Raw genomic sequence first — 27571 nt, forward strand, 5'->3', positions numbered from 1 at the left:
AGCTTATGAGAATTAAGCAATGTGGACAACAGTAGCCGATATAAATATATAAATCAGAAAATAACAACACACGAACTGGCCTGTAACCAAGCATCGAATAATGATTTCCAAAGAGACAAGTGAATTGATGTGGTCACTCACCCGTGTGGACAGGCTGAGTGGTTGTGAGCTACTACACAAGAATGATGAGCGCAGTAACATTGTGTGGTAATTTATTGCAAGAACTTGAACTGAAAACTGAATTATGGACGCAGTCCATGTTTTTGCTCATTTAAACATTACACTTAACTTGAACGGCAATGTCGAAGTGCCGCTAGGACTGACGCAGGAATGGTGGACGTGGTGGTGGTGGTTGTCAGTCCAAAGACTGGTTTGGTGCAACTCTCCATGCTAGTCTATCCTGTGCAAGCCTTTTCATTTCCAAGTAACTACTGCAACCTACACTTATTTGAATCTTTTACTGTATTCACCCCTCAGTCTCCGTCTACAATTTTTAACTGCCACATTTCCCTCCCATCAAACTGACAACTCCTTGATGCCTCAGAATGTGCCCTATCAACTGATCCCTTCTTTTAGTTAAGTTGGGCCATACATTTCTTTTTATCCCAATTCAGTTGCATACTTTCTCATTGGTTATGCTGTCTGTCCAACTAATTTTCAGCATTCTTCTATAGCGCCATGTTCCAAAAACTTATATTCTCTTCCTATTTTAACTGCCTATCAACCACGTTTCACTTCCACACAAGACTGCATACCAAACAAATAACTCCAGAAAGTCTTCCAACACTTAAATTTATATGTGATGCTAGCAAATTTCTCTTTTTCAGAAATGATTTCCTTGCTATTGCCAGACTACATTTAATATTGTCTCTACTTCAGCCATCATCGGCTATTTTGCTGCCTAAACAGTAAAACTCATCTGATACTTTTGGTGTCTCATTTCCTAATTCCCTCAGTATCACCTGATTTAACTCTACTGCACCCCACTGCCCTCGTTGAATTTTTGTTGGTATTAATCTCATAGTCTTTTCAAGACATGGTTCCTTGAGGGAGGGGGATTTCATTTATGCTTGTATAAACATGAATTTTAATGTAAGTTAGAAACAGCAGGGTGCACACTTATGACGTAAGTCATGTTATAATAAAAGCACATTTCATTCCCAGAAACCCATGAAAAAAATGTCAAATATTCATTTGCTTAGAATTATATGTTTTATGTATGCAAGAGGCACTGACAAACAGATGACTACACGATACAAGAGACCCCCTAACCAGACAACCACAGCCTTCTTACCACCTAAATCAAGATAACATGCACCACTGTAATCACTGCACCTGAGCACTCCACCATTGGTTTTATGCTAGTTTTCCTCCAGATAACAGAGGACTACAGGTGGAAGAATATCACAAGGCCAAATACTGACAAGTAACAGGAGACTCCAGGTGAAAGAATATTGGCAGGCCAAATATTAACAGGTAACAGAACACTCCATGCGGAAGAATATCATCAGACCAAATACTAAATAGCCGACTTTTGCTTGATGACTTTCGGGCAGCCTTGTACTCACTAAACTTTCTTAATGCCATATCTTTTCATTCTAATGCTATCTTAGATTCTCTACTGACTATGCATGTAATATACGAACATTTACAATCTGAACACTTCAGTGCTTTGAAAACATATGTGTGATTTGAGGAATACTTAATGTTTATTGCTTGTCATCTATACTGAACAACAACATTTAATGAATGTACACTTTCCTCTTCTTTTGTCTATGCATTATTTTGACTATGATTTTCATGTACGAAGGTGTACCTGCACATAGCAACGTCGTGAGATACACTGATATCAACTGAAGTTAATAAGGCAATGCTTTTTTGTAATATTTATCTTTGCACGTCATCTACATTCGCCTGTCATGCGAAACAATGAAGAAAGAATGTAACTGTTTGTTAAGAAATTTTACATACTTAGTTTCAGATCAACAGGAGAGCTATGGAAGTGATATTCTGTTGAGGCTCGCATGCAGCACATTTCTACTATCACCCATTTCCAAGAACAGGTAGTCGCTCATTTATTAGTTCCAGTACCCTACGGACGTCGGTTTACCTTACCACACTATATACAGACGACTGCACGAACAGAAATGGAAGGAAGCTTGATCTCACCCCTATATGCCATTCCCTTCATTTTTGGAAAGTGGAAATAACTTGATATTTTGTAATGATGTACAGGGACTAATGGCAGCTATGGCCAACCATTGACTATAAAAGTGATCAGTGGAGGTTGTTCATCGACTCCTCCAATGTAAGTCTCAAGGGTCTGGTACTGCATAACGGAAATGTATTACCATTGATTCCAATTGGGTATTCACCTTACGTAGAAGAAACATATAACAACATGAAACAATTGTTATTGCAATTGAACTGTGACAAATTAAATGGCACATTTCCCATAGGCACATTACTTGGGCTTCAACACGGCTACACCAGTTTCTATTGCTTCCTGTGCCTCTGGGACAGTCGTGTCAAAGAACTTCAATAAAAATATAAAGATTGGCCTAAGCGTCAATTACTTGAACAAGGATCTCACAATGTTATGCACAAAACACTTGTTGAATCACGAACATGATTCTCCTTGTTCTTCATATAATATTGGGCCTGATGAAAAACTTTGTTAAGGCCATAAACAAAACAGGGGAAGCATTTCATTATTTGTGTGAGAAATTTCCATGTCTAAGTGAGGTGAAACTGTAAGATGGTAGTTTTGAGGGTCCCCAAATATCCAAACTGTGAAAAGATGAGCATTTCAACATCATCCTGACAGGTGATGAAAGGTTAGTTTGAGATGCCTTTGTTCAAGTGTCAACAAATTTCTAGGAAATAAGAGGGCAAAAAACTATAAGATCTTGCAGAAAATCTTCTGCGCTGATACAATATACTGAGGTGCAACATGTTCTAAATGTTACACTTCCTAGATTACCAGTTTGACTTCTTTCCCCAACAACTGTGGTGCTGTAACAGACAAGCATGGAGAATGCTTCCACCAACAAATTTTGAATATGGAAATGAGATACCAGGGAAAATGCAGTGCCTCAATGTTAGCAATTTCTTCTGGTGACTAATTAGGAGATAACAAGCAGAAAACTACAAATACCAGGCATGGTGGTAGCACCTTCAGTGACCTTCCTCCAAGGTAAATACATACATAAGATTATAAAGGCAATAACGTAAAGTTATCATAACTTCAAAATGAGAGCTAATCTTGCATTTTTATAAGCATTTTTGCTATCAGTACATCTGAAAACATAAAGATCAGCTGTTTTCATGCCTGTTAAAAAATTGTTTGCTAGTGTAATATTCCCCAACCAAAATGTGGCAAGAGTCAGTTACTACTAGAGAAGAGAACAATGCTCTCACAACTTGAATTGCTAACAGTATTAACAGGGGTTACTACCGCTATAAATACTGTTATGCTGTCACTGCATGGTCACAACCTCTGTCTCAGCAGAGCATCACTTTGAATGGTTCAGTCATTATCCTAGGATCGATAATGGAATATCTCACAACATTAAAAACATTTGTGTGCATTAAGATCATAGAAATTCAACAGAGCGTCTTGCCATCTCCACGAAGATAGTCTGGTCGAAGACAACCTGTAGACTACTTTACAGGAGCAACGACACCACAGATGTTGTGAACATTGGGCACATGGTGGAATGGACTGCCACGGCTTTCGCAAGATCTTAGTCCTTTCAGATCAGTAGCAGTTCTTGTGTTATCAGAAGCTAAAATGCTACTCAGACGATCTCAATCACAGCTGCCAACAGAATCACCTTCTACTGGAAACTATTACACCCAACTGCTTACATTCTCCATTTCAAAAGAAATCTCATTCAGAAAAAAGATACACACGGAGAATTCAGTACAGAAGAGACTCATTCCTATTACAATGAGGCTGTGCTAGAAGAATGCTTCTTCCTCAAAATCAATGCTTTAGTTTACCATACACCTCATTGACGATAAAGTGTCCCTTCCTCTATTAAGATGATAGCTGATCGCATTTGGGAGGTATCTGCAAATTCATCAAGATGTTTAGTGAAGAGTGTTAACCTCTTGTAGTAGAAGGCAAACACCAATTAACTAACCTCCTGATTATGTACTTTCATATCAACCTACACTATCCTGGAACACAAGTGATTCCATTGCAACTAAGCAGTCCCATTGGGATACTACACAACTGTGTGTCATCAAAACGGCCATACATTATTACTATCTTCCCTGTAAAATTGCTCACAGTGTTATTGGCCAACTTAGAGAAGCAGCTGATCAAGCAAAGCCTTGCAAGTTGTTTTTCTGGAATTAATTTTGCTGGATCCCTCTACTGAACAGTAAGCAGTGTTACAAACATGTTATATTGTCCCAGTCTACTATTTTGTAACTGGAGTTTGTGGTGTGGCATGCTGTACATTCAGGACAACATTTACACCACATCCTCTCAGGGCAATGAAAAGAGGTGTGTGTGTGTGTGTGTGTGTGTGTGTGTGTGTGTGTGTGTGTGTGTGTGTAAAAACATTGTTTACATAGTATTTAAGTAGAGAACTTTCCACTGTGTGTGCTGTGGTTTGATGTGTGTGCTTTGAAAAAAGCTTAACCTAAATGTCATACTGTTCTGAGATTCTATATGGAAATGATTACTTCCAACAATTCACGTGAGTTATGAACTGAAAAGAGATCTGCCCACCCACAGTTGTAAATATTCTTATAAAATGGATAAGAAATACAGAAGAGTTACTGAAAGACATTTATGTCATTTAGTAGCTTGCAAATGTCAGAGCTCTCTTACAGCCCTCAACCCTCTGCAAAAAGGTGAAGAAGTCACTCGGTGTGATTCTGTGGCACTGCATAGCAGGTCTACTACGTTGAGATACTTTGAGAAATGCAAGTCTAAAAAAAAGACATACTGTAATTAAAGTTTGTCATTAATAGCTTCAGGGTGACAGATCGCTTGCAATGTACTAAAAGTTTGTCATTAATAGCTTCACGGTGCAGATCACTTGCAAGGTAACACTTCATTTTGGTTCAGTCCAGCTGCAGAACATGGCTTTTACATTCCACTTCGTTGCCCTAAGTGCTAGGTGTAAATAAGAGGTGTGAAAAGAAGAGAGTATTATCAAAAATAAGAAGAATTTTCATGAAATAGTGGAAGAAAATATGACACTACCCAGAGAAACCTAAGCAAACAGTGAAGAAAATATAGTCAAGCACACGCTACAATGTTGTTCAAAGTAATTAAAATATTTAGGAAGAAATAATTTTCATTTGGTGAAAACCAAAGAATTTTGAACTGTTAAAAAGAATTCGATAAAGGAAAACAGCTGACCATAGCAACGAGGTCAACAGCAGGATATAATTACATGCTTGAGTAAAAACTTTTGACACATGAGTCATGAGGCTGGTTTTGAGGCTATGAGTACAGCAGCGACATTCAATGGAATCTTGGTAGTAGTCAACCAACGTGACAACAGTGCAGCTTCACTCTGCAGTGCAGTGGCCAGTCAACCAACTATGCAACAACTGCAAAGTCAGTTATCACGACATCGCTTTGCTCACACACACAACACATTGGCGGCGTGGAGCAGTTAGCAGTGTGACCCGTTAGGTGAGCTGTCAAAAGCTCAGGAATGAATATGCTTTTTTAAAGGAATGGTATGGTGTGTAAAATATTTACTGCAATGAATTTCAATAGTTAGGGACAGTGTAAACAGCCCAGAAAAAAATTTACTTTTGTTTTTAGTATTAGTAATATAGTGTGTAAAAATTTACTGAAACATAGTTCTGTAGTTGGGAACAGTGGTGTTTGAGCAGAGTCATATTACTGTACATAATTTTGTCTATACTTTATGCTTGTTACTATTTGCAAAATGGATGGCAGCATGTCAGCAGCATTAAAGAAACTGGAAGAATTGTCAAACAGCAGTAAATCTCAAACAGAGAAATTAAATAAATTAGACACAGTATCTATCAGTATTACTACACTTACAACTCAAGGAGAGGAATTAAAAAGTAGTCTTTCAGATGTAAAGAGACAAGGAGATAAGGTGCCTATGAAACTAGATAAAATTTCTAAAATGGGGGAAACCTTAGCAAACTTAGCAAAGGAGTTGTTAATAAGTGAGCCATGTGACTTAGCCTGGAAAGAAGTTGAAGGACAGTTTGGAGGTGTAAATAGTAAGATAAAACAAAGACATGAATCTTCAACTAGTAATTTCAAAAGTATGAATAACCAAATTTCAGACACATGAAGCTGCGCAGAGGTATTAGAAAATAGAGAATTGGATGACGTAACTAGTGACCCAAATGCTTTCACATGTTTGGAAACATCTACTGCCATTAGCTGAAAAAAGGGGTACAGAGAAAGTAAAATCTACTCGTGCTATCACTAAATCTTTGGATAATACTGTCAAACACCATAACAAATTTCAGCAGTTATGGCAAGCCTTAGTACCCAGTAAGAACTATGAAATAAAATGGCTATCACTAGTTCTGGGGATCAAATGATCTAATTGAGGAATTTCAAAATGGAAATGGGATGTATCTGTTAAAACAGTTTCCTGAACCAGCTGACGGGTGTTCTCTCAATCTTTACCAAAGAGGTGGGATGATTCTAAGAAAATAGAGTTTACACTTAGTTATCTAATAGTTGACCCAGTGAAATGGAGAACAGCTCATTCAAAAGAATTTAAATCTTGGAACATTTCCAGGAAAAATTCAAAAGAAAGTATTGGTTACCCAGTACACAGGAGAAAGCCATACCAATTGGGCTCAGATAATTCCCAAGTTTCAAGTCATCATAAACACACTACCAGATATGCCCACAGGAATACCACTGCTGAAGTTAAGAATAAAAATGTTATTGGTGAACCACTATTAAAATTATTTGAATGGCCACCTACAAAAAAATTGAAGCAGAGGAATTACATATGATAGCAGATAACAGTCAATATAAGCAAGCCAAAATCTAGTGAAGAAATACAATGAACATGTGAATAAATCCTTATTTAATACAGATGAATTAGTATTGATTAAGGATATCATTGTAGTTCAGACATAAAGAAAGAGACTAGTAAACTTTTCCCAAAATACTATGAACTATTTTAAATAATGGCTATTCCACATCCAAAAGCAGTATCTTTAGTAGCGCCAAAACCAAGCAAGAAAAAGCGTTATATAATATTGATACGGTAAAGAAATTTAAATCCCCAGGAGAGGTTGCACCATCTGCAAATTCGGCAGAGTGATGCACATCAGCAGTCCAAGTTGATTGTTTTGTTACTTCATATTTAGTTTTCCATGAAGCTATATCTTCCTCTTCAACTAGGCCTATCCTATTGTCTTTAATGTACACCAATCTCTTACTGTCCTATCCTACGAAGAAGATGTGAGTAGCAAGAAAGGTATGTTATTTGTGCATAAAGGACATACATTACTGAATAATGATTGTAAGCCACACAAAAGCAATAAACCCACATATTATTCTTATAGAAACTTTATTTGAGTAACGAAAATGTCCTTTTGTATGTTTTGTACATATGCTTGTCTACCTTTTCTTTCATCTTATACATAACGGTATACGATATTACGCACGTACTGTAAGTCATTAAGTAGAGAGGTACTTGTGAGCAGTATGGAATATTTTACATTACCATGTACCGACATACATTAGAGATTGATTGAATACTATAAGCAAACATTAGCTTGTAGAATGACAACTAAAAATTAATTACTACTGAGGTGTTGTTATCCAGTATCTACTGGCTACTCATAAGGATATAGTTACAATAAATTTTCTGAGGCTCTATGGATGAAGCCGAGACTAGTCGGTTCTGCAGTGTATGACCAACACACTTCATCCTCCAGCATCTCGGTGAAGCACCCATCAGGGAGGATACCTTGGGAAGGAGGGTCTCTCCTCCAGCAGGAGTACAGGTTCTACTTTCCCTCTTTCCATATTCACACGTTTCTATTGTTTAAACCCTTCTTTTAATCATGCCACATTGTGGTAATTACAACCTGTATTCACAGGTAAAGCTGAGAGATGATTCATGAGATACAGAGTAACACATTTGATGTACTGACAGATCTTTTTTTTTTTTTTACGCATGGTAAACTAAAGGATTGTTTGAATTGTGCTCGGAAGTACTTATTAGCGATGTCAAATGAATGGGCAATAAAGGGAGCTACTACTAGTCCCTAAAGGACACTGTGACACACTACCATGCCGACGAAAATGAAATAGTAAGAGGGTGCAAGTGCAAAAAAGATTTGTGGAAGTGTAAGAAAAATGAGATGGTTATTCATATAATACATATTTTAATGTAAAAGGGAAGGATTATGGAGCTACCAAGGGAAGGCTTTGTATCCTATAATTATTAAAAATATGAAATGGAGATTAACAACAAATATAGAAATATGCTCAACAGAACATGAGACACTAAATGGTCTAAAGAAATGAAGATAAAGTTGTTGGCATCCCAAACCATATTTGTTTTCGTGGTTTTTGAGGTGAATAGAATATGACCACTTCGATAATACACAAATATAAACATTACACTCTAGGAGCAATAAAATGAGCAATGTCAGAGAATCTTTGACAACATGTGCACGAACATCAAGCACAATAAAAAGGAAAACATATGTAAAAAGTGTAACAAGAGAGAAGGCTCCTTAATACACAGTTCGAAAGAATATATGAGAGTTATATCACTGCAAGAAGTGTAGCAAAAAATAGTCAGGAAACATACTTTTAACGTAACCTGGTAATCAATATGCTACGGAGAAACTTCGTCATTCGAATCTACAAAGGTAAGGGTCAGAGGCTGGGCTCATGGTTAAAATTTTTAAGACGGGATGGACCAGACCCACAGAAGGGGTGGCCTAATTCTTGGACAGGTGCATCTATTAAAGGAATGATCTGAAACATTTTTGTATGTAAGGATAATGAAAGGGACACTCACATTGTGAAGATGACAATCTAGTTACACAGAATCTGTCCAGAGAATAAGTTGTATATGTGGCTCTTAATAAGACAGGAAGATGGAAAGTGACTGAGTCACACTAATGAAGTATTCCTCAAAACAGTTAAAAGCAAATAGACTCACCTGGGCAATGATAATTCTTTGAACCTTTGCTCCTATACAAGTTTGGCTAAATACTGGTCAGAGACTGAAACTGTGGAAGGTAGGCTAGATTAAAATGTAAGCATGCTCCTTATGGTTAATAGACAAACTTTTTACATTTCAATGAGTTTGAGAAGCTTATGCTGTTACAAGCTATTCAAATGCAATTACATTTCAATAAGAATGCTGTAATCATAACAGAGTGATGAAACAGGGCAAGTATCTCTCATGGGTTTTTAAGACAATGCAACAATGTTTGAGTAAGAAAGTTGGAGGGTAAAAATAGTGTAATAAAATGTGAAACAAGAAAGTCATTTACTAGATTAGAATACAAGAACAATCCCATGGTTAAATCAATATTCGCTAGCAATTTAAACAAGTTATGTCAAAAAAGAAACACAGATATCAAAAAGACATGATACCTCTTTCTCAAGGATGCTGAATTAGGTGACAACGTTGATCTGAAATGGAAATGCTTCCTTTAATATTTACTATTGGTAAATCAAATAAACAGTAATTGAAAAAACTGGTATAAGAAATATGCCCAGACATGTTTTTATTGTGTAAAGGGAAAGGAGTTTGGCCTCTAGAGATGTTAAGTTTAACAATGATAACAATTTAGCAAAAGTTAAAAGTTATATAATGATTGTAATTAGTAAGTTGTTTTACACAACATCTTTCATCTTAGCTGGGAGACCTGTGGTGTGACATGTTCATTCAGAGCAACATGTTGAACTACTTCCTCTGAAGCAAACAAAAGATGTATGTGTAAAAATGCTGTTTATGTAGTATTTAATTAGAGAATTTCCCTCTGTGCACCTTGTGATGTAATGTATGTGCTGACGTCATGGTGAGAGAACTGTGAGTACAGATCGTCAAAATGTGACAGTGACTGAGCGTCTCCCGCTGTGCTGGTGGGATGCTTATAATGTGGAGTCACAGCTTTGCAGTGTCTTTGAAGGCACAGAACAAGAGGCGCTGGAGATAATGACAATGCCTGGGAACAGTTGAAGAAGGTTTAACAAAAATGACATTCAGTTCCGAGATTCCATATGGAAATGATTTAAGGTAATATTTTATGCGAGTTATGAATTGAAAAGACATCTGTCCACCTAAAACTATAAATGTTCTCATACATTGGATAGGAAATGCAGAAGAGTTATTGAAAGGTGTTTATGTCATTTAGTAGCTTGAATAGTTCAAAGCTCTCTTATAGTTCTCAACCCTCTGCAGAAGGTGCAGAAGAAACACGGCAAGATTCTGTAGCATTACATAACAGGTCCACACCATAAAGAAACTGACAAAAAAGGGGAGGGAGAGGGGGTACCATCTGGCCGCTGTGTCATCCTCCGCTAAGGATGTGGATAGGAGGGGCACGTGGTCAGCACACTGCTCTCCTGGCCGTTATGATGGTTTTCGTTGACCGGAGCCACTACTATTTGGTCGAGCAAGTCCTCAATTGACATCACGAGGCTGAGTGCACCCCGAAAAATGGCAACAGCGCATGGCGACCCAGATGGTCACCCATCCAAGTGCCGGCCACACCCGACAGTGCTTAGCTTCAGTGATCTGATGGGAACTGGTGTATCCACTGCGGCAAGGCCAGTGCCTTAACAGAACTACAAATGGATAAAAATGGTATAGCCTACCCCAAATTGTCATCCTAGTCACCCTGAATAGAAAAGATATTACCAGACCTGTCCAACTAGTCATATAACTGGACGTTCTCAGACAGGAGGGGATGTATAAGAGCTGTGTCACTGCACACCTTTGTTTACTATCCAAGGATCATCTCACAATAATAAGAGAGTTTTCACTATAATACAATGAAAATAAATAGCTCCAATAAAAATACACAAAGAATATGTATATTTTATGAGAATAGGGCAGGTTTTTGGCCATGGCCTAGCTGAAGGAATCATCCTAGCATTTGCCTGAAATGATTTAGGAAAACCTAAAACAGGGTAGGTAAATAGTACGAACTCCATCCTCCAATATGAGTTCTGTGCCTTAACAACCGCATTACCTCATTCAGTTGGTCTCTACTGTACAATCTTCTAATTATATTTATGCCATCTGCACCACATACCTTCAATATAAAACCACAGTCAGAGACTGACCTCGGCAGCCAGAGACAGAGGTAATGTGTGTGTGTGTGTTGTCTAATTCAGAAGGAGGCCTTCTGGCCAAAAGCTTACTTGCTTAGCAGTCTTTGTTCTGCCTGTCTGCAACTTAACATCTCCACTAAATGGAGAGTAGGAATCCATCCTCTAGCAATAATCTCTGTCTTGCATATTATCCTATCTTTCATCTTTAAGCTCTGAGGTTTCCAAATCTTGTCTAGTGCAGTCCCCCAACAGTCGGTCTCTCCTCATCCCATCCGGTAAGTCTCCCCTGACTCATGGTTCTGGGCGACTTTTCTGAACTCTACCCCTTTTCCTAAACTTCTCTAGTTCTTTTCCTTCACCCCTCTCCCTTCCCCTTCAAACCCTTCTGCTTATGCCCGAAGAAGGAGCCAGTGGTTCCGAAAGCTTGCATACGTAAAACCTTTCTTTAAATGTGTGTTTTCCTGTCCCCGCTTGGTGAGTATATTTTTGACGAGTATATTTTTTGTCTATCCAATTACATTAGCTATATTGCCAAAAATTTATTATTTTCATTGTTATAACTCTTCCTTTTTGAAATATTGTCATTATTCCTTCCTGGATTTCAAATTGTAAAATAAAACATAGTTTTATACTGCACACACTAAGGGTACCCACTAGTAACGCCACAACCACGAACATGCACGTCTCAACATCCTCCCTTCAGTTTATTTAGAAAACTGAGGCAGAATTGACCTTGATGAGTGACATGTTAAGTTGAGGAGACATGTACAATCACATGCTCTAGATCTTGGCCCAATCATTTGTAAAAGCATTACATTGTGATTGTTTACTATAGTGTGACAGGACATTCTTGTTGACCACTTTTATTAACATGAATGATTTTTTACCTTCATGTTTATGTTAATAAAATATCTTTTGCTGACTCCCTGTTGCAATAAATTTTGATTAACCAATTGGACTGGTTCAAGTATGGGCTGTTGTCTTCTTTCTGTCATTATAGTTGTCTTTTTGTTTAATATGAATGGATGAAACCTATGGTACTTCTTAATAAGATTAAGAGATCGAAACACTGCTTGATGAGCTAACAGAAATTGTTTAGATCAATAAGGAAGATAAAAACTTAAATTCTGATGGGAAAATGCATTTAAAAAGCATGAAAAGGGAAAGAAGGAAACAGTAAAAAATATTGACTGGAGGAAAAAAATGAAAGAGGATGTGGCTGAGTAGAATTCTGCACAGAGCACAATTCTATCACTACTAACACTTGGTATAAGAATCATGAAAGACGGTTGTGTAGAAGAGGCCTGGAGTTACTAGAAGATTAAAGATAGATTTAGAAACCAGATTTTAAACTCCAAACATTTCCAGAAGCAGATGTGGACTCTGATTATAATTTATAGATTATTAACTGCAGACCGAAAATGAGAAATCTGCATAAATTGAACAAAACAAGAGATTTTTAAGAGTTACAATGGAAGCATTATGCAACTAGTGACTGAAACAATTGACAGGAACTCAACAGAAGACAAATGAGTGCCTCTGAGAGTGGGTAAAGTGGAGCCGCAAACAAATAACTGAGCAAAGAGAAATCGCTGGATAATATGCAAGACATGAATTTAATTGATGACAGGAAAATATATAAAAATACAGCAAGTGAAACAGGCAAAAGGGAACAAAATATCCAGGCATAAAGTTGCAAAGTGACATGAAATGGAACAGATATGTGAGGTTAGTAATAGGGAAGCAAAAGGTTGACTTCAGTTCAGTGAGAGAATGTTAGAGAAGTGTAGCTCATCTATAATGAAGAACAAATACAGAGCACATGTATGAGCAGTGCTCAAGTGTTTGGGATCTCCATTATGTCAGTTTAAAGGAAGGCATCAAAGTAATTCAGAGCTGTGCTGCTTGATATGTTATCAGTACGTTCCAGCAGTATGCAAATATTACAGAAGTGCTTCTTGAACTCAAAGGGGAATTACTGGAGCGAAGATGATGTTCTTTCATTAAACTTTATTGAGAAATTTTAGAGAACCAGCATCTATGACAGACTGCAGAATGATCCAACTGTAACATAAATGTCACATATGGACAGTGAAGACACGGTAAGAGAAATCAGGGCTCATATTAACACATGCAAATAGTCTTTCTTTTGCTCCACCTGGAAGTAAAACAGGAAAGGGAATGACTAGGAGTAGTACAAGGTATCCTACGGCAACAAGGGTCAAAGTCAAATAGCTTACTGAAGGTACATAAGCCTTTGCAGCTAGATAAGGCTTGTGCAGGATGAACTGGCATGGAGAGCTGTCTTCTGACTGAAGATGATTATTATAACAACAACAACAACAAATGAAGCTGTGCACAAACATACAGATAATATTTTCGGTGTAAGTTTTTTATTTCCATGTTGTCTGACTTAGTGGGGGAAAAAAACTGCTTGTGGTACTAATTGACAAGTAACACTAATTACTGAAATGGCAAAAATGTCAAACATATCTTGTGGTGCGACATACGTCTTCAATGAATTTTTCTGAGATATTCGTGCAGCGCGCGTTATTACTAATTATGACCGAACGTGTACCCAATGTGCCAAGAACGCTGCACGGGTCGTTCTCTTAAAGCTCTGCATACATCTTTCGCAGACTTCAGCCACTGAGGGGAATCGGAGTTTACCTTACGAACAGGGCAACAGCCGAATACACGAATATAACATAATTAGAGTTTCAATTTGCTATACAACCACATTGTTAAAAAAAAAGATGGAGAAAGAAGATTTATATACGAGTTGACAGCAGTGCCTGACGCACAGTCATGTTAACTGAAAACCATTTTAGAATAATGTGCCCTCAAGAAAGAAGAATCTATGTTATTAACGATGAAACAACAAATGAAATAATATGTGGAAATTTAATACACTGTGGTTACTCACTGTATTAAGTCCTGTGGCACTGGAAAATCAAGAATGCTTGACAATTTGTCGTTTATCCAATTTTTCAAAGCTTCTGATGGCTCCTTAAAATTACTCACAGGCATCTTTATTAAGTAGTAAATACTAACAAGCTTAAACAATACACAAAACTCGCAACGCTTAAATCACAGATCATATATCACTACGATCTACGATGTAGGTAGAGCAACATGTCAGTATTGCCACCTCCTTAGTTGCCACGACCTTCATCTATCGATTAACCATAGTTATCGTTTCACATTTTTCGACTACTGCATCTCGAGGTGGCCAAGGAAATGGATTGTCTGACTGCTATTAAAATAATAATGTCAGTCTCTCATGCCAGGCACTCTGGATCGCTTCCAGATTTTGATGAAGCCAACCTTTCCTATTTCCTTGTCTGTTCTGCGTTTATAAAGGCCAGTTCACACTGACCGTCACAGCACCGCCATGTCAAGGTGTATTCATACTGTCCGTCATGTCACGGCACGTCAGGTCAATTTACCTCACGTGATCTCAACTCGCATTGCTGTTCTTACTGTTCCTTCGCGGGAATTGCTATCTTCGTAAGATGATTTCCAACTGCTTTTACGCTCATATGTAACAAGGTAGCTTATATGTGTGAATGCTGAAATCCACATTTGTACGAAAATTACATTTATTGGACTCAAATGGTTTATAGCTTGAGGGATAGCTTGTATAATAGAGAAGGGAGACAAAAGTGCAGAACAACAAAAAAAAGGGTGTGGGGCCGGAAAAATGTCATTATGTGACACAGAAGTGGAATTTCACACATTATACAGGGAGGTTGAGGAAGAGCTATGTGCATTCTATATTTTTGAAAGTAGAATTACTAAAATGAACACAGTGTTGCGAGCTGCCATCAATCCTGTGAATTTTTTTTTTTTTTTTTTTTTTTTTTTTTTTTTTTTTTTTTGCTAGTCCAGTGCAAATGTTTGTGCATTAATCACATCTCCCTCAGTAACTTTCCCTTCAAAAAAATGGTTCAAATGGCTCTGAGCACTATGGGACTTAACATCTATGGTCATCAGTCCCCTAGAACTTAGAACTACTTAAACCTAACTAACCTAAGGACATCACACAACACCCAGTCATCACGAGGCAGAGAAAATCCCTGACCCCGCCGGGAATCGAACCCGGGCGTGGGAAGCGAGAACGCTACCGCACTTTCCCTTCAAGATATATAGGTTGTCTTTACGAATTGTATTTGGTTTTTAGTAGTTCTGGTGTCTTATTTGTACTGGGGTAAGGTAGTGAAACCACACTAATATTGACTACTGATGATTGGAAAACTGTTTCATACACAATTCAGAGAGCTACTTAACAATAAATAGGCTTGCCACAAATACATATTTAAACACACAACTTGCGGTGTCTAAAGGTTTTATAACATTTCTTTGCATAACACTAAGGATGCCTGACGGTGTACAAATATATTACAACTACTAATCAGTCTGATTCTACCCACAGAACTTACTTCACATCAAGGTGCTGCTATGTTGCAATCCATTTCATTGTAAAATATTAAATATGTTATTGATAACTATAAAAATGCGTTTTAGAAATGTAGTAGAGGGTAAGTAATCTAGTACACTCGTGTTGTACAATTTAGATTGGTGTCAAACTGCTTCAATTCATCGGTAATCATTTATTATAAATTTTAACAAAAAACAACGAAATGAAAAAATTCTACCAAATAACAAACAATTGATACCAACCGCCAAAATCACGAAGAAACAAAATATGGAGATCTGCCTATGGCCATGTGTTGGGAGCAAATGAGCTTTTGGGTCGCGTGACAACAACAGATGGATGATGTCAGCTGTCAAAACTTCCCTCCAGGGAAACCTTGATGGTGGCGTGACGTGACATGATGGGACACCGAGTGGGGATTCCGCCATTTGAAAAGCATAATAGAATGTTTTGATGGGACAGACGTGATGTGATGTGATGGCCAATGTGAACTTGCGTTAATGGCGGAATCGAATCAGTGTTTTCTTTCTGATAAAGAGTTTCAGCTAAGAGAAACTTTGCATGCATGATTCAGAAAAATGAATGAATCAGTGTCTAAGCGAAGGCAATAAGGTCAATTCACACCGACCGTTATGGCACCATCATGTCACTGCATCATCATGTGAAGGTGTATATACACTGTCTGTCACATTGTGGCACATCAAGTCAATCCAAGTAACATAATCTCATCTCGCATTGCTGTCCTCAACTGTTCTTTTCGCGAGAATTGCGATCTTTGCAAGATGATTTTCAACTGTTTTATATGCGAAGTGCACATACAGTAAGCAGTAGCTTATTTTCGTGGATTCTGGAGTCCACGATTGTATGAAAATTGTATTTATTGGGATCAAATGGTTACTGCTTGCAGGGATAGTTTGTATATTAGAGAAGGGAGACAAAAGTGCAAAACAAAGCAAAGAAAGTGCACGGAAAAATGTCATTACGTGGCACAGTAGGGGAATTTTACACATTATGCAGGAAGCTTAAGGAAGAGGATTCTGCATTCTTTATTTTGAAAAGTGGAAGCCTCAATTTTTTCATTTGTTACAGTTATTTCATTTGTTACATCAAACTGCAGAGAGAATTACTAAAAGGAACACAGTTTTATGAGTTGCCATCACATTCTGAGAAAATTTGGTTTATGGTTATTGCCAGTCCAGTGCAAATTTTTGTGCATCAGTCATATCTCTCCCAATACCTTTCCCTTCAAGATATATAAGTTTTCTTTACATTTTGTATTTGGTTTTCAGTAGTTCTAGTACCTTATTTGTACTGGTGTTTGCTAGTGAAACCAAATCAATATTGACCACTGATGCTTGCAAAAGTGTTTCATACACAGTTCAGAGAGCTGTTTAACAATAAATGTGTCTGCCACAAATACATATTTAGACAAAAAATTTGCAGCATCTAAAGGTCTTCTTTAGTGCATTCCTTCATGCAACACTAAAAATGCCTGACAGCGTACAAATAAATTCCACCTTCCAATCAATCTGATTCTACCCACTGTATTTATTTCATTTCAGGACTCAAAAATGGATAAAACTGGTCGGCTTTGACCAATGACGTCAGAATTTGCCAGAGAGCATTTATTACACATATGTAACAGCTGAGAAGAGTGTTCAAAAACAAAGGAGTATGAGAGACAAAAAATATGGTTGACATATGTCAAGGCCAGTAGCATTTCGACCTTAAGGATATCGTGTATTTGCATCAAATGGATGGAAATAGTGATAGCACAGAATGCTTCACGTCACATATATATGGGTTGTATCTCGAATTCATTCGAACTGTATAGGTTAATTGTAGTACAGGATACAAGTTTAGCGTATGTCGATTTCTTCGTATTCGTTAGCATTAGTATCCTCTTGTTCAGTTGAACTATGTAGGTCAGCTGAAGTACAGGATACAAAATTTTATGCACCACAATATATAACACTCCTTCACAGGATAGCAAGAAAAAAAAATGTAAACCATTAGTCAATGATACATCACTTATCTATTTTTACTTATATTTCAATTATTTTAATTTATAATGTTATCAATCATTTATATGTTAATGAACCAAAAAAACAATATTATGTATAGCATGTATTCAAAAATATCACTTATGTACAATAAATAAAATAAAGATGTAAACCTCTGGCTGATGAAGGGCACTGAGGTAAGCCTTAAAACAGCCCGCCCTCTCCCCTCAGGAGAAGGAATGAAACATGCTTAAAAAAAATATGCATCTTGTTTCTTTCACCTCCGCTACTACTAATAGCTAATAGTCTCTTCTTATGTAGATAGTATAGTTCAATTCTTTTATCTTGGCGGCTCGCGCATGCCCGCCCAGACACTGGAGATTGCTGCGTTGCCAGTTGCACACGACGCACGCGCCAATAGAAGCAGCGCCATAGTATAGCATAGTTCGCAAGCTTACGTGTAGGGGGGAGCGCGCAGTTCATGAAATAAAGCCACCACGGCCGCATTAACCCTTTCGCTGCTACAAAGACGTGCTCCCTGCATTCCGCGCTGTGGGCGATTTTGTCACTGCACTGCTCGCCTGTGCAGACACATTGTGTTCCGACTGCTTTGACACTCTTTATCATTTGATTCCACAAAAACTATTTGGCTCAAAAATTAGATTTTTACCTATCTTCTTGACTGATACCTTCCCCCCATAAATGACTTAATTTTGTTTCGATGTTCAACGCAGTTATTATGCAGCATTAAATATAGTAAACCTCTGCACGAAATTTTGAAGAGTTTGCAGAGGTAAAAGTCCATAGAGTATACTTTCCGTATGGTCGATTTTAGTTGCCACAATGTTGAGAATGAAATGTGGACAAGATACCTATATATTTAATTTAATTTAAGTACCACATAAGTGTCGTATGTAATATTGAGAAATATTCCACCTTTCGCGACTGTAACAAAAGTTTTACTTACACTGGGCACGTTTGGCTTTATTTTAAAGCACTTCAATCAATCAAAAGGAAGTAGACAAAATACATTAAACAAAACTGTGGACTTACAAAAACATTAGGACTTGAATATACTGTCTGTCAGTGAAGTGCTCAGAGCTATGTCAAATATAATTTATTTGCTAAAACACTGATGAACCAACACAAACGTTGAATATTGTGCTACCGCAGCACAAAACTACGAAAGGTGACTTGGCAATGGAGGACACAAAATACAGTCCTCTTATGATGCTTCAAAAGAGAGAAACGCGTCTGGTCTAAATAAGTCGCTTATTACAGTTGCAGAAGAGGGATATATTTCAATACCATTGGTAATGATGAAAAATATTATTTAAAGGCAAGAAAACATTTTATTAGCTTTGTAATTACACCCTGGATACGAAAAACACATTTTACTGTAAGAAAAACAAAGAAGTTACACAAAAGCCAAGAATAAAGATATTGACAGCAGAGTCATGGAGCAGCACATAAATATAGACGTCAAGGAATTTTTTCTTTTCTTTTAACACTTCCTCCAAAAGAAAAAATCATGAAATTATTGCTTTGTCTCTTGCATGCCAATTTCTGAACATAGAAAATTAAATCGAACTCGTTCAAGAGGTTTCGTCAAAATATCTGCCAACTGGTTGTGTCCATCAATGTGTTCCAAGAAAATCTCACTGTTCAGATATCTTTCACGAACATAGAAATGTCGGACCTCTATATGTTTAGAACGTCGATGATATTCTGGATTTTTTGCCAACTTCAATGCACTAGCATTGTCAATGTAAAGAACTGGAGGCTGCCCCGACATTTCCACTAATTCTGATAGCAGACGACGTAACCAAACTAACTCTTTTGCTCCTTCACTAGCTGCAATTATTTCCGCCTCGGTTGTGGATGTGGCCACTACTTTCTGCAACTGACTTGTCCATGACACTGCACCACCTGAGTACTTTGCAAGAATTCCAGTTGTTGAGCGCCTTGTCCGGTTATCACCTGCGAAATCTGCATCAGCGTAAATCTTTAACTCTTCTTTTTTATTATATACAATTCCAAAATTTAAGGTCCCTTTCAAATACCGGAAAATGCGCTTTACTCTATTCCAGTCTTCAGTGGTTGGTTTCTCCATAGCTCGAGCAGCTTTATTGACTGCAAAAGTGATGTCTGGACGAGTTACTGTTGAAAGGTACATGAGACAACCAATTGCTTCACGGTAGGGTACAGATGACGAAACTTCTTCGTTTTGATTATTGTCCTCACGTCCAATAGGAGTTGAGATTGTATTGCATTCTGCCATTCGAAATCTTTGCAGAATTTCTTCTGTGTATTTCTCTTGACTTATCATTATTGCTCCATCTTCATATTGCTTTATTTTTATGCCAAGAAAATTGTCAAAACTGCCAGTTGTTATTTCGAATTCATGTTGTAAAACATCCATAAAAACAGCAATTTCTTTCTTGTTACTGCCGACAATCAGGCCATCATCAACGTAGATTGCCACATAAAGGCTATTTCCATTTTGTCTACGATAAAATAGGCATGGGTCTGCATCACTGTTTGAAAAACCAGCTTTCTTCATGAACTCAACAAAACGTTTGTTCCAGCAACGTGGCGCTTGCTTCAACCCATAAAGACCTTTTTTTAAGAAACATACTCGGCCTGTACCATCTTCGAAACCTTCTGGTTGTTCCATATATACTTCATCTTCAAGTATTCCATTCAAAAAAGCTGTCTTTACATCGAATTGTTCTAGCAGCATTTTCTTTGAAGCAGCTACAGCCAACAGAGTTCGTATGGTGTCATAACGTGCCACAGGGCTAAAGGCGTCGTCATAATCAATTCCTGCTTTCTGAATACAGCCTTTTGCAACCAATCTGGCTTTAAAGCGAGTACCTCCATTGACTGCGACCTTTCGCCGTAGAACCCAGCGGTTTTGCAATACTTTGGCATTCTTCGGACGGTCAACCAGCACCCAGGTATTGTTTTCCTTAAGTGATTGAAGTTCTTCACTAATAGCTTGCATCCATTCTTCCTTCTCGTTTGACTGCAATATTTCTGAAAAACAGTTTGGATCTTTGTATCCAAGTGCATCAACTTTTGTTGCCATACAAAATTCACCACTTTCCATCCAGGTTGGTTTTCTTCGTTGTCTTTTATTCTTCTGTTTCTCTTCATTAGAAGATTCAGCAGCTTCTGCTTTTAGAAATTCTGTTAATTCTTTATTTTCTTCAGATTCACTCGACTCTTGACTTTCTCTAGAATCGAGAGTACCAATTTTTTCTTGAGTTTGGCTTCCTCCAGAAGCGTACAGCCTAGGAGATTTACATTGGTCATCTTTAGATGAATTCGGATCACTAAATTCTTCCCGAGGGACTTCAAATTCAACATGATCACTATGTAAATCACAAACAATTTCTGGCTTAAATTTTACATCGTGACTCAACACCACTTTTCTTTTAGATGGAATCCAAACTCTGAACCCATCTTTGTCATTAACATATCCAACAAGTCGTCCAAACACTGCCTTATCATCAAACTTGGAACGGAATTGTTTGTTAATGTGAACATAGCAGCCTGTACCAAAAATTCTGAGATGATCAAGTCGTCCTACTGGTCGATTAAACCATAGTTCATAAGGGGTTTTATTTTCAACTGAAGATTTTCCAGTACGATTTATTAGGTAGACTGCTGTATTACATGCCTCTGCCCACAACCCTTTAGGTAATTTACTCGGATTTAGCATTGACCGGGCAGCTTCAACAATGGTCCTATTTTCCCGTTCAGCCACACCATTTTGTTCAGGAGTGTAAGGAGGAGGAATCAGTAGCTCTATTCCCCTGTCTGCAAGCAGTTCACTGACATTCTTATTGTTAAATTCTTTGCCACCATCACATCTAAATTGTTTGACAACATGTCCATTAGTTCGTGCTTCATTTAAAAACTGCTTAAGCACAGTACACACTTCACTTTTGTGTCTTAAAAAGAAAATTCGACGAAATTTACTAAAATCGTCTTTGAAACATACATAATAATGCTTGCCTCCAAAAGATTTCGTGCTCATTGGTCCATTTACATCCGCGTGGATTAATTCACCAGTACTGGTAGCGCGTATTGTTCGTGTTTTGAATGGCAGCCTATGCATCTTTCCAACCGCACAGCCGTCACAAAATTCACTCTTGGCATCTTCCACATTAATGCTCATTCGTTTTAAAATATTCTTCACATGTTGTTTATTCTGATGACCAAACCTTTCATGGTACACTTGCAATGTTTCGGATGAAGTCATCAAGCTCATACGATTCATTTTTGCATTTCTAACAACACGCATGTTCAACACATAAAGTCCATTTATCACATAACCTGTCATAACAATATTGCCACTGACTTGTTTTCGAACACTGACATTATTATAACTAAAATTAGTACTGTAGCCTCTGCAGGCAATGGCTCTCACAGAGAACAGATTAGCACTTGCATCAGGGACGTATAAAACATTGTCCATTCTAGCATTGTACCATTTATTGTTTCTTCGGATTTGGATGTAAACTGTTCCTTGACCGTATGCACACATTTTCACATCTTGTTTTCCCAATGAAATTACTTGAGGAACATCAAATTCACTATACGAAACAAAATACTGTTTGTTGGGAGTGATATGATTTGTAGCGCCACTGTCGCAATACCATTTATTTGGGTCACTGTGATTACTGGTACACACACCCATAGCGTATGAAGTAAATGCAGCGTGTTCACTGTCTCGCTTCTTCTCTTTTCTTTTATTGCTGTCACGAGTGTTCTGTGGACACTCTGCTGCCCAGTGACCTAATTGTTTGCATTTATTACACGGAAACTTCTGTTTTAATTGTGACTTCGTCATCTTTACTTGCTGATTACTTGTTTGCAGTTTTCTTGTTTTAGAAACGACAAAAGCTGCACTTCCATTAACGTCTTGTTCACGCAGTTCAATAGTACAGAGTTTTTCAATCAATAAATTCAAGCTTTACTTTTCTGTCGGTATCGTATCCCAGAGATCCTTAAAATTATCGTAGTCTTTTCCCAGTGTAGACAAAATTCGACCATTTAAGATTCTTTCAGATAGCGTATTTTCTTCATGTTTTGCTAATTCATCGTTCAGGTCCACAACTAACTTTTGCAGTTTGGCCACATGTGCACTAATATCTTCCGATTCATCACGTTTAACACAGAAAAATGTTTCAATCAACATATTCAAACGCTGAGTACTGCTACGTTCAAATCGGGCGCGTAATTTGTCCCAGATTTCTTTAGCATTCTTGCACGTTAAGACGAGTTCTGCAACAGTTTTACTTAGCGCACTTGCTATAAGACTTGCTGCCTTTGCGTCGTCCTTGAGCCATTCCACATACGCTTCTTTTTGTTCACTTGTCGCATCTTGCGGCAACTCTACACGTTCACGTGTACCGTTAATAATATCTTCTAGTCCATATGAACGTAGCACCATAGAAATATGCCATTTCCATTTGGCCCAGTCGTCAGGTCCTTCAAGCTTATCAATGCTGACCTTATAATCGCCGCTAGCAGACATGTTTCTTTACAGACATACGCTCATTTCAAATATTGTTTTAATTAAACTGTGTTGTTTGCCTTTACACGTGTACTGGGCCCATAACCTGATGAAAAATATTATTTAAAGGCAAGAAAACATTTTATTAGCTTTGTAATTACACCCTGGATACGAAAAACACATTTTACTGTAAGAAAAACAAAGAAGTTACACAAAAGCCAAGAATAAAGATATTGACAGCAGAGTCATGGAGTAGCACATAAATATAGACGTCAAGGAATTTTTTTCTTTTCTTTTAACAGGTAAAACTGCGACTATGGAACAAAAACAAGAAATAGAACATGAATACCATTGTGTATGTGCCATACCTTTCACCGATGGAAGTGCTTTAAAATAAAGCCAAACGCGCCGTGTGTATATAAAACTTTTATTACAGTCGCGAAAGACGGAATATTTCTCAATATTACATACGACACCTATGTGGTACTTAAATTAAATGAGATATTGTTGTACAGTAAATATTGTATGAAATTTAGGTATCTTGTCCACATTTCATTCTCAACATTGTGGCAACTAAAATCGACCATACGGAAAGTATACGCTATGGACTTCTACCTCTGCAAACTGTTCAAAATTTCGTGCAATGGTTTACTACATTTAATGCTGCACATCAAAACAAAATTAAGTCATTTATGGGGGGAAGGTATCAGGCAAGAAGACGTGTAAAAATCAAATTTTTTGGCCAAATAGTTTTTGTGAAATCGAATGATAAGTGTGTCAAAGCAGTGGGAACACCATGTGTCTGCACAGGCGAGAAGTGCAGTGATGACAAAATCGCGCACAGCGCGGAATGCGGGGAGCACGTGTCTGCAGCAGCGAAAAAGTTAATGACCCAACACCCTAACCGTTACGCTACCTCAGCTCCTCGATCAGTGTAACTCCATAAGAACTCTAACACTTCACGCAACTACTTATAAACACTGTTGGTATGACTATGAATTACTCACGCTTCATCGACGTACAATAGGAAGTAAACAATTACCGCTGTTCTTTATTGCGAAAAAGCAGTTCGTGAGATTGAAATAAACACCTTTCCTTGCTATCGCCTGAATTAGGAGTCTTATTGCTTGTTTGGTTTAATTAATTAATAGAATATGAAGCAATTGGTATAAAGAATGCTTTTTCCAAACTTTCTGTAAAAGAAAATCTGCTATCAAGACATTGCTTTTGTTCTATTACTTTATTCATGACTGAACGTTTCTAAAACTGAAGACACTCGTCCGTGGTCTGCACTGCTGTCGAGATCTGGCAACGTCGTTCTCTGTTCATTGGCTGACTGTGTTATGTGACGTCAGATGCGCAGAACGAACCTAAACTCGGCCGCCAAGATATATGACGCGCACTTTAGTACTACCGATGGCGGAAGGATCTACGTACATAATATTTGTACCCCATACTTTGGTCCATTGATCGAGACAGGTCCAAATATCTCACGAAATAAGCGTCAAACGGAAAAACTACAAAGAACGAAACTTGTCTAGCTTGAAGGGGGAAACCAGATGGCGCTATGGTTGGCCGGCTAGATGGCACTGCCATAGGTCAAACGGATACCAAATGCGTTTTTTAAAAATAGGAACCCCCATCTTTTATTACATATTCGTGTTGTACGTAAAGAACCACTTTTTTCACTTTGTGATAGATTGCGCTGTAATAGTCACAAACATATAAGTACGTGGTATCACGTAACATTCCGCCAGTGCGGACGGTATTTGCTTCATGATACACTACGCGTGTTAAAATGGACCGTTTACCAATTGCGGCCCCAACGACCCCCTATGCTTTATGTATTCCCCACAAACGTCCCTACAAAAAGAGTACCAATCTACAATTGCACACTCACTCACATGACATTCATGCACACGCAGCCACACAGGATATCTCAAACACCAACAGTACGTAATTTTTATAATGTCTCTCGAGACGTGCTTAGATTTTTCGAACCATGTTCCTCGTCTAATGGACCGCCACAACCGATCTTTGCTGCAGTGCCATACGAATAAGTCGTGAGTACGGCGAGGAGATTCACTTGTGAGGCGCGTATGGTCGCCGGACTCACGACCTCGAACATAGTCAGCAACGAGATCACACATTTGTAAAAATCGAATCGTGGCCAACATGTCTATGTCCATAGCCTCTTTCAAATCATGCAGATACATCGGAATAGATAAATCTATACCTACAAATGAAAATTACAAACTAAATATTGCCCTAAAATAAAAAAAAAAAACTATTAGTCCAAATTACCTCAATATCAATAAGAATGAAATTAAGTACCGAATGAATTGCAAACAACAAATTATTTAAATCAATACACACAAGAAATATTTAAGGCAATATGTAGCGATCTCTTTTAAAATTACATTCAATTACTGTAATGTGCAATTATAGCGCTTATCCACAGCACACAACTGTTTTACTATCTATGGCTGAAAGTAAAGACATTAATATCTATGAATAACCTGAGACGTCATTGGTCAAAGCCAACGGGTTGTACCCCATGCTTCAGTAGACTCGCTTATTTTCGTGGATGCTGGAGTCCACGTTAGTACGAAAATTGCATTTATTGGAATCAAATGGTTTACAGCTCGCAGGGATAGCATGTATATTAAAGAAGGGAGACAAAAGTGCAAAACAAAACACTGAAAATGCCTGACAGCATACAAATAAATTCCACCTTCTAATCAATCTGATTCTACCCATTGTATTTATGTCATTTCAAGAAGCAGCTATGTTGCAATCCATTTTATTGTAAAATATTACATATGATACCAGTACTTCTAAAAATCTACTTCATAAATCTGGTAGAGGGCAACATCAGACAGATGTCAACTGTCTAAACTATCCTGCAGAGAAACCTTGTTCATGCCGTGGCATGATGTGATGGGATGTGATGGCGTGTGTGGATGCTGCCATTTGAAATGCATTGCAGATGTTTTGACAGGACAGGATGTAACGTGAGATGATGGCCAGTTCAGATAAATTGGCTGTTATAGCTTTCAAATTGTTGGTGCTCGTATATCTCTTAGTAACAAACATTTATTAAGCCCAATTCACACTGACCGTCCTGTCCTGTCACATTACGTCAAAACATTCCACAGTTAATTTCATACTGCGGTATTCAAGGAAGTTAACCTATTTGCACCACGCACACACGTGGTATAGTAGTGTTTTTCTGCTTTTCTATCTTCGTAATTTTCATTTTATAATTGTGCTTTGTTTTCATAGCAAATGGCAAATGTTTCAAGACGACTTGGATATTTTTTCCATTGAGTGTTCTTCCACAAGCAAGGTCAGATGCTTGAAAGCGAATAATTATTTAGGTTTTACGATAATAAACCAAAGGTGACGCCACACTGTACATATATAAAGAAGAATACAAATTGAAGGAGCAGTTTTCATTAAATAATGTTTTAAATGAAAAATGACGTAGAAAAATAGAGTTGTTTATGCAGTTAGGCTCTTTTTTGTTCCTCACAAATATCGTTTGCCTGTATATAGTTTCGCTAGCAAATATATGTCGATATTCTGAAATGTACATAATGTCGCAAAAGAAGCTAAGTAGCACTGTGGTGCAGTGGTTATAATACTAAACTGTTGTATGGAGAGTCGTGAGTTCAAACCTCACCTGGAATGTACAATTTCAATTTCTATATTCGGTTCGAGTACATTCTAGAAGTATCCACAGATGTCAAGCATCATTATACTGGAATGTTCTGTAGCTGTGTATGTACTGTATGTGTTCTGGCAGCCGGCCGGAGTGGCCGAGCGGTTCTAGGCGCTACAGTCTGGAACCGCGCGACCGCTACGGTCGCAGGTTCGAATCCTGCCTCGGGCATGGATGTGTGTGATGTCCTTAGGTTAGTTGTGTTTAAGTAGTTCTAAGTTCTAGGGGACTGATGACCTCACCAGTTAAGTCCCTTAGTGCTCAGAGCCATTTGAACCAATTTTGTTCTGGCCAGAGGCAGTTCGCTCCGTGCTGTTGTATGTGCAAGTGCTGAATAAACCTTCGTTAAGTGAAGTTAGTGTTGGTCATTCGTCTAGTTACACCTTCTTCTACGTGACATTATTCAGGTGCAGGCTCCGGGTATTGGAACTTCTGATAGCGCACATTATCGACGACACAGTGGCTCCCATCAGGCCAGGACAGAGCCGCCGTTTACGTGGCAAGAAACCCGAGTTCGAGCCATATTCAATAGACCGCAATCTGCCGGAGACAGAAGAAGAAGAGGACGTTACGATGACAGAAACGGTGTGCC

The 27571-nt window shown here is 38.0% G+C and overlaps 1 protein-coding gene and 1 pseudogene across 1 annotated transcript in view; both read right to left on the bottom strand.

Moving 5' to 3' along the window:
- LOC126262301 (activating signal cointegrator 1) overlaps positions 1–14426 on the bottom strand; it is a 131852-nt gene extending 117426 nt beyond the window's left edge. Inside the window, exon 1 of the mRNA XM_049958839.1 lies at positions 14214–14426. Coding sequence (XP_049814796.1) covers positions 14214–14317 — 104 coding nt within the window. The 5' untranslated portion in view covers positions 14318–14426. The remainder of the gene's footprint in view (positions 1–14213) is intronic.
- LOC126264032 (5S ribosomal RNA) lies at positions 10672–10789 on the bottom strand (annotated as a pseudogene).
- Positions 14427–27571: the final 13145 nt, after the last annotated feature.

This window comes from Schistocerca nitens, chromosome 6, assembly GCF_023898315.1.
Source record: "Schistocerca nitens isolate TAMUIC-IGC-003100 chromosome 6, iqSchNite1.1, whole genome shotgun sequence".
NCBI lineage: Eukaryota > Metazoa > Arthropoda > Insecta > Orthoptera > Acrididae > Schistocerca > Schistocerca nitens.